Source organism: Anarrhichthys ocellatus, unplaced genomic scaffold, assembly GCF_004355925.1.
Source record: "Anarrhichthys ocellatus isolate YVR2014 unplaced genomic scaffold, GSC_Weel_1.0 scaffold4, whole genome shotgun sequence".
Classification (NCBI taxonomy): Eukaryota; Metazoa; Chordata; class Actinopteri; order Perciformes; family Anarhichadidae; genus Anarrhichthys; species Anarrhichthys ocellatus.
Genome location: NW_022280034.1, coordinates 1,546,051 through 1,555,035, shown reverse-complemented (window position 1 = coordinate 1,555,035; position 8,985 = coordinate 1,546,051). Strand labels below are relative to the sequence as shown.

General features: G+C 38.7%; 1 protein-coding gene across 2 annotated transcripts in view; it reads right to left on the bottom strand.

The window, feature by feature from the left end:
• Positions 1-3,807: 3,807 nt before the first annotated feature.
• Positions 3,808-8,985, bottom strand: part of crhr1 (corticotropin releasing hormone receptor 1) — a 49,069-nt gene continuing 43,891 nt past the window's right edge. For both annotated transcript variants that reach the window (XM_031842971.1, XM_031842970.1), the window contains exon 14: positions 3,808-6,860. In XM_031842971.1, coding sequence (XP_031698831.1) covers positions 6,720-6,860 — 141 coding nt within the window. In that variant the 3' untranslated portion in view covers positions 3,808-6,719. The remainder of the gene's footprint in view (positions 6,861-8,985) is intronic.

Sequence of the window (8,985 nt, the reverse complement as noted above, 5' to 3'; positions counted from 1 at the left end):
GAATAGAATAAAATCAAACAACATATACAGTTACTTGTATATAAAACCTTATATACATATAGAAGTCACTTTGAGTAGTTGTGGTGGATATACAGTATAGGAATGGAGAGAGACTTTGGTTTATAGTGGGAAGGTATAAAGTTCCATGTCATTTATTTATGGTGGAGTGAAGACCTAAACAATATTCACCAAGTTTTATTTACCTCAAGATGTAGTTGTATTTAATCAGAACATTTTAACGTTGTCTTTATTTGTCATATGCACAATAATCAGTGACACAGCTGCTGGCTCCGCTCAACATTGTTACTACAGATTGTATAAAAAGAAAAACACACTGAGTGTACAAAGTGTATATATATATATATATATATATATATATATATATATATATATATATACAGTATATACTGTATATTAGCTCCATCTGGGTGTTTATGTACCAAATCTAGAGCTTTTCCCTCCCTCATCTCGTCTCTTTATTCTCATTCTTTCTGCAAACTCTCAATATTTCTCTCATCTTCACACATGAACTTTCTCAGCATCCACAATGACTTTAAAATTGTTTTTATTAATTGCATTTGATCTTTTTGACAAGCTTCATTCCTCCTCACCACCCTCTGAATGTTTCTAAATCCTCTTCTTTGTAATGGAAAACTCTTATTTCAAGGCTGAAAACACAGAGGAAACGTCTTCCTGTGGTTGTAGTGAAGCAGCACTAGATGGCGCTGAGACATCACATGAACATCATCGTCATCGTCATCATCATCGTCATCATCATCGTCATCATCAGGCTGCACATGAGTCTGCTCTCACTTTAATAACTGTGGAGTAATTCAGTTATTGGCCAGAATGCAACTCCTCTAATATATAGAGAGAATTCATTTGTTTATTATTTATAAGCAGAATGCAAACATTTAATACGGTTTATAACTAGTGGTGGAAGGTATGCACATTTACTCAACAAGTGTATTTAAGTACAATTTTGAGATATTTGCACTTAATTGAGTATCTCCTTTTTATGCGACTCCACTACAATTCAGAGGGAAATATAGTAGTAGTAGTAGTAGTACAATAATATTGTACTTTTTACTTTTTATGGTATTACTACTTTTACTGAAGTAAAATGTGTGAGTACTACTTCCGTTTGAAACACAATGTATTTGCAAGCAGATAAAAATACATTTTAAAGGTGATGAATGTGCAGCATCAGTCAGCAATTATAACTTTCCCTATGAAGACATGCGTCTGCGTTTTATATATTGTTTATACACAGCCTCAACAATTACGTTAATAAACACTTAATACATATTAAAACTAACACTTTGTTTATACAGTGCTTATTAATGATAAACAGGAGCACTTGTGATATATTGCATCAACTATTCTCGTCAAAGACTCATGTTTCAATATCTAGTGTACTTTTATCTCTAAGGATATTTTCAAAGATTATTTAAAATGAAAAAAGGACTTTCTGCTTAAATACGATGTGTTTTATTGTCAGTAAACATTCCCCTCTCAGCTCATTGGTCTTCTTCAGCGCCTGTGGAGAACGCTCTCTATTTATAACACGAGAGATGATGGACGACGATGAATCTCATCTGCATAATGTTGCTTCACGAGAGCGACCTCTTCTCTACAGATGCAGATTTGTGTCTCCACAACAGGAAGTAGAGACGAAGGGTTCGGGGGTTCAAAGAGGTTTTTATTCTGATTGAGCTGTTTACAGCCGCTTCCTGTTTTCACCACAGTGGACTGTAACTCAGTACATTTACACACATCTAAAGGTACTCCATGACAACTCAGAGGGAAATATTGTACGACATTTATCTGACAGCTTTAGTTTATTAATGTTAAATCTAATCAGCGAAGCCAGAAACCCAGATGAGGAACGGGAACGGTTCCCCTAAAGCGGTTCTGCAGGCAGAGACGGACCTCGCGTGGAAGTTCACATCTAATTAGGTGATCCTTTTTGACCCCCCTCCCCCACTCTGTGCATTAAAGTGACATCACGGATTAAAAAGTCCTCTCTGTTCTTCATGAGAGAAAATACTGAATGTTTGCTTCATTATTTAGGCTTCTAACACACAGATTCCCCCTTCAGCTTCACAGTAATTAAACTGAACTGATTCCATCATTAATATTCAGAATCGGCTTCTTGCACATCTTGAAGCCGCTCGACGGCCGAGACTTTAATTGGCTGAACCAGTCGATTAAGATGCACGTGTTGTGGATGTCTGGTGCTTCATTTCATACACATGACATCAGGAACCTTTTACATTCTTTGGAGAGTAGATTATAAAATACAGTTTGTTTGACTGCACAACATGCAGTAGTGGAGTCATGTGTTTTAAGCAAAAGTAGCAATACTACAGTGTAATACTCCGTTCTAAGTAAAAGGAAAATGTTACACAAAAGTATTAACAGCTAAATTATCTAAAGTAAAAGTGTTTGTTGGGCAGAATTAAACCTAACTGCTGGTTTTGTTGCCTACATTCCTAACTGTCTATACTTATTTTATCTCAACCATGATGCGTTTCCTTTATTCAAGTAAGTGATTTTGTTGCCTAAACCTAACTTTTGTTTTTAACATGTCGTTTCGAAAAGAAACTCGTTCCGAGGGACATGAAAAAACTGACAATTCTTGTCCGTGTATGTTACATCCCTTCTGTTGTCCAGGGGAAGGATTTAGGGACTAACACAAAACAACCCAAAAGAAAAACAAATAGCTCGTGTACCATAAACAATATTTATTATGCTCACTGACAGTTAAACATGAGCGAGTCTCAACACAAGATTTGGGAGAGGATGGGACAGGTGTGGTCGTGCCAAACAATTGAAACAAAGATAACACAACTTGGACTAACTAACCTCTGAAATCAACAAACAAAATGGCTTCTCTAACTTATCTAAATGTGCTTGACCAAAACCCAAATACAGATGAGGCACCGACCAATAAGCCTAGCGTATCTAGACACAGAAAATCCTACGTGTGTGCCAATGTACCCCAGACTCACCAAATGTCCGCAACCTCTCACCACAAACACTAACAAGTTCAGTTCTCAGAAGTGACATAAACCCAGTATGAAGTGACGTTCCCCTGAACTCCGAGGCTTCCTGCCTTTTATCTGTGGCTCTCCCTCTGCCGATTGGCCAGCCTGCCGCTGGTGCCAATCACCAATCAGGACAACTGGCCCCCACAGGTGGAATCCAATCACCCGATTGACCTGGTAGGAGAACTGAGAGAGGAGGAGGAGGAGAAAGGAAGTGGGGGGAGGGGAGGAAACACAACACGTGACAGTGTACAAGAAACCAATAGATTGCATTTTGTTAACATTTCACGAAATGCTGTGAGGCTTTTGCACCTTTAAGTACAGTCCTTGAGTAAATGTACTTTCCACCTCTATATTAGTCCTGTGTTACATCTACGATTTCACTTATCATCATCAGTACCGTCACACTCCATAACCTGCATGTGAACATCAACATGTATTTCAGTTTTCCAGCCTGACGTCAGTGATTGAAAGCAGAAGCTCCTCTCTGGTTCCCGGAGAGTGAATGTTCACTTGTGCAGAAGGATCTTATTTAAAAGCTGAGCTCCCCTCTGAGTCGCACACACAAGGCTTAAAAGGATCACACGATGCTCGAGATGCATTTCTTGTTTTCCTTCGTCTCAGGGGGCCGTGGAGACAAATGGCAGCGCCATCATGCTGAGCCTCTAAAGCGGGCATCCCATAATAATAACGCTGGCTGAAGGAGTATTTCTGTATGTATAAAATGCGCCCTGTAAATAAACTTGACTTCACATTGTTGAATTTTTCATTCAGTTGAATGCAACACATCGTTTATTATCTCTTCACATCTTTTCAATTATGAAAATAACAATATTGAAAATAAATAATAAATAATATTTGTGAGTTACATTATGATTTAGTTTTGACCACCACACGACTGTGACGAGGACCGAATGCTTTTTACTGGAATGACAACAGGTCCCGATCGTCCTGCTGTTTAACGCTGACTTTTCAGTTTCTTCATGATCTTTTCTTTGACTTGAGCACATATAACGTTCAAAAGTTTGTAATCTGCTGCCATAGAAACCTTGACTGTGTCCATTCAGATGTTCTTTGATGCTTTTGTAGAAAAGTGCTCTTTACAAATAGTTATTTAGTTTAGTGCATGGAATCAAAAAGCTGTACAAGGCTTCAACCAGACTGACGACTAAAAGAGACAATATTTTGAATAAGAAAATGATTTTGTGTTTCACAATAAAGCAGCCTTCAACACACCATACAACGGCCACGTGTTCCTTTGGCAAAGCTCTTCAATAGAAATAGAAGGTTAGTCGAGCGTTGGCAGGATCTGAATATCTGAATAAATCACAGTTAAAGCTCCTCAATCAGAGAGACTCTCAGTATTAGAGTTCAATCATGATCCAGGCTCCCGGAACTGGGAATGCAAATATAAATGATACATTTGGTGTCTGGATTATACAGTTTTTGTCTCTGTTAGAACAAAAAGAGGAAGAAAAAGATTAAAATAACAGTTGATTACAAACCTTTGAACAGATCTTGCACGTTATTTTACCTCCAATCAGTCCTGAAGCAGCTCAGACTGCTCAGATGATCAACATTAGACTAAGACACATCACAGTAGATGTGAAATCCCGTCATCTTGACGTTTTCTGAATTTGTGACTTTAATCAAAGAGAATATTCTCATGAATTTTGTAAACTTTTCTTGTAAAATCTCAGAGAGCTTCTTAGCTTTTATTTTGCAAATGTATGTTTTTAAATCTCTGAGAATATTTATAATTATTTTTCCTCTTAAATTCGCTCAGAGAATATCCAAGTTTCAATTTACAACTTTATTAGAGTATTTTTCTCTGAATATTAAGCCTCTCCTGCAGCTCTGTAATCATCATTTCTTAAACTACAATAGCCCAACCACGCCATCGTACACACATCACTTGAAAGGGATGAAAAATTAAATTATTTCAGGGCGACACACAGATGAGGTTCATCTACAATTTGACATAAAGAGCAGTTGATAGAATGCACAGGTGCTGCTAGGCAAACTGGTTTAGTAGGAATGTGGACTGTGAATTGCTGATCACATGGATTGATGTGATTCACAGTGTGTGGTTTGTGTTTTTTGGTTCATATTTCTGACTTTAACTCCCCCTGCTTATATATTTATATGTATATTTACAATAAATCAGTAAAAGAGAGTTACTGCGTAGCCCGCTCACATGTCATGCTTCAAGTCAACAACACAGAAAGTCACCTGATAAGATACAAGACTGACCTCCGACCTGGTTTAATGAACTCTCTAATGGTTCTCTGTATCTTTGCTGGTGGAGATGCAACAATAGTAAGTCTCTAAATTCAGCTGAAGAGTTTTGTTCCGAAAACAATAAACATCGAAGAAAAACGCTTTAAAAATACTTTGTAACAAGTACAAATCCTGCTTTAAATGTTACTCCAGTAAAAGTATGCAAGTATAATCAGGAGAATGTAGTAAAAGTATAATGTAACATGTCCCGTGTGACTGTTATATAATTGATACACTATATTAATAGATTCCTCCAGGAGATAATGAGATAATGGTTGTGTGTGTGCATCTCTCGGTCTGTCCGCGGCTAATCTGTCATTCCGCTGCAGTGAACTTCATCATATTTTGGGAGACCAGTTCTGGCTGTATGCTCAAGAACCTCTCTAGTTGCAGTGAGTCACATTTCCTCAAAACACCTTTTGATTGTCTGTCAAGAAATCTTTTTTTTTTCAATTGACTCATTGGTTAATAAACTAATCGTTTCAGCTGTACTTGTATACATTATTGGGTAGTTTAATACATAATAAAACATCATATTCATGAGCTCTTTGCATGTTTGTATGTAAACATCTGTAAAGTAACTAAAGCTATCTAACAAGTAGAAAGTAGCATGAAAAGATAATTCTCAAGTAACTCAAATTTGTACTTGCGTTACTTTCCACCACTGATTTCTGGACACTGGAGAAAGGAAGGCTAACTGTCCCCCCTGCTTCCAGTCTTTATGCTAAGCTAAGCTAATTGCCTCCTGGCTCTGGCTCGATTCTTAACATCTGACAGCGGTATGGACCCATCTCATCTGCCTTTAGACTTCACTACTAACCCACTCATGTGCTGGACTTTGACTTTAATTCACAGTTGACATATATTTTCTGAATAAAACTCTTCAAGTAGAAACATTATGGACTGTGTTTAAAACATTCTGGAAAGTTGATGAAAGTAGCACGACTGCGCCAAAGCTGGCTGAGAACAGAGGACGATAGCACAACATCAAATTAACAAACACTATATCCAGAACACTTAAAAAAACAAAAACAAAACTTAAACCTTCATTTTAATAAGTTATTCGCTGCGTTTGAGTCCAGTGTGCGCTGGGGGCGGAATCCAGTTCAGTGCAGTCCAGCGACACGGGTTCTCACTGATGTAAGTACCTATGGCAGGCCAACATTAAAGAACACGGAGTGCTGTACATTCAGACCCAGATTCAGAGTCCCTCAGCTCGGTGCATCTGTTGATCCACTGACCTCTCGCTTCATAAAGTCTGCAGTGTCCTTTATCTCCGTCCTCGTCCATTTTTCAACTCTGCGTAATGTCCCTCCTGAGGTCCAGGAGACAAAGTGTTTCAGTGTACTCCAGTGATGTGGCAGAAAAAGCGATGAGGACGACGGTCTCTCATAGCGACGTGGACTGCTTGATGCTGTGAAAGCTGACCCGTGAAGGTGAGGTGGGGATGGACATGGCCTGGGTCATCCGGGCCCGGATGGAGTGCTGCTCCTGCCAGCGGTGGAACCGCTTCCTCGTGGCCGACCGCACCTATAAATAAATAAAAAAAACAACCTGTCAGCTGGTGGATCGCTGTGTTATCGTGGTACCGACCCTGTTTTACTGAGATATTACCACGTATAGTTCTGTATGTTTTGTGTCAGCAGGATTACAGGGACTACTAGCGGATCAGAACCCTGGGGTGCATCCTCTCAGAGCATCCTTGTAGTTTTTAATGCGTCTGTTTTTGCTCTTATAATGAATAATATTGAGCATGTTTTGGACAGGGATGCAGTGATGGTAAGTAACTAAGTACATTAACCCATAAGGTACTTGGACATTAGCGTTTCCATTTTAAACTACTTTATAACTTCTACTGAGATCATTTAAGATATAATGTTTAAACTGATGACACAAAACGTTAGAAATGTGGACTTATTGAAGGGTAAGACAGTGTAAGACAGTAAGTAAAAATCAAAAGATAGAAATTAAGTTACGATTATAAGATTTACCTGGACAGTATTATGACAAAGGTCGAAGATATTGATTCAAAAATATGATTTATTAGCTCAACTTTCGACTTACTCTCTCCAAAGTCTGACTTCATATCTCATAATTCAACTTAGTGTCTCAAAATGTTGATTTATCTGTCTTATCAGTCTCTTCCAATTCCAACATATTTCACATATTCTGTGAACAGACTCTGAAGCAACAACACGCTAAATCATTTTCATGATGATTAAAAAGTGTCCCTCCTCCTCCTCCTCCTCTCACTCCCAATCCAGAATCAATCGTCCCATGTGTCCCTGTAGTGGCCATTTGTCGACTTAATCAAACTTAAACAAACAATAATCAAACGCCACTGATGCACCGTGGTCGGTATTCTTACGCAGCCAGAAGAGAGTGGATTGTCCATGCGGGATTCCGATTTTCGTGTTTTTTAAATAAAGCAAACAAAACAAGCAAACAAACGAACTAACAAAACTCCTGTCGTGCTGTCTCTCCTGTGATGTGATATGCTGGTAAAAACTATACGCCCACCCCGGTGCATGCTGGTCCTATCCTTCTACTCATATATATAGCAACAGGTGCCCACAGTAATTACCCAAAAAACAATATCACTAAACAAATTACTATTAAAGAGAAAAATAATCTTAATATATGAAACATCTACAATAATTAAACAATACTACTTATAAATGAAATAACAAAATACAATATCAAATAAATAGCTCCAACAGTCCCCTTTCCTCCAGTAATCACAACACACTGTCCAGAGAAGAGCTGATCCAACAAAACACCAAACAATGATTCTAACACACTGTTATTTTTGATGTCTCAATTCATCAGCGGGCTAACCAGCTTGTCTGTAAAGACCCCGTTTAATCCACCACACACACACACACACACACACACACACACACACACACACACACACACACACACACGTGTTTCAGTGCTAAATGTTTTTCTTTCCTCTTGAATGTGACCATGAGTATCCTTTGTTCATCTGTCTCATTTCTTTTCTGCCTCTCTCAGCCTGAAACACAACACCAAATCAATATCCTCTGTAAGCTACGCATGCTGGTTAAGCCCCCGTGTTGGTCCATGATGAGATGTTCGTTCATCATCCGGCCGGCTAACACCAGTGTGGGACGGTAACCGAAGGGCCAGCGGTCAGCTGATATTACATCCATGTGTTAGTGGAGGAATAGCTTGTGAAGTGATGGTTGTTCTGTGATGAGATGTGAGCTGGAACACCAGATTGATTAAACCTAAAGATCTGACGTAATCCGCATTATGGTGATGGAAAGGTCAAGTGATACTATAAGTATCCTCGTCTCTGCTTCATCGTCATATCAGGGTCTGTTCAGAGACGTCAAGTGCTTCACAACAAAAAAACATATAAGCAACTAAGATCCAGAAGCCAAGAGGTAAAACAAGATGGAGCAGAATAGTTTCTCTTTAGAAGAGATTTAAAGGAGGATACTAAAAGTAAGGATGGAGGAGGGGAGGGATGTGAGTTCCTTTTATTTTCTCTAGCTTGTGCAATTCACTCTTTGCTAAGCCCCGCCCCCGCGAAACAAGAAGGATGCGAGAAAGGAGGTTTAGGCAACAAAATGACTTAGTTAGGTTTAGACAACTAAACTACTTAGTTAGGTTTAGACAACTAAAC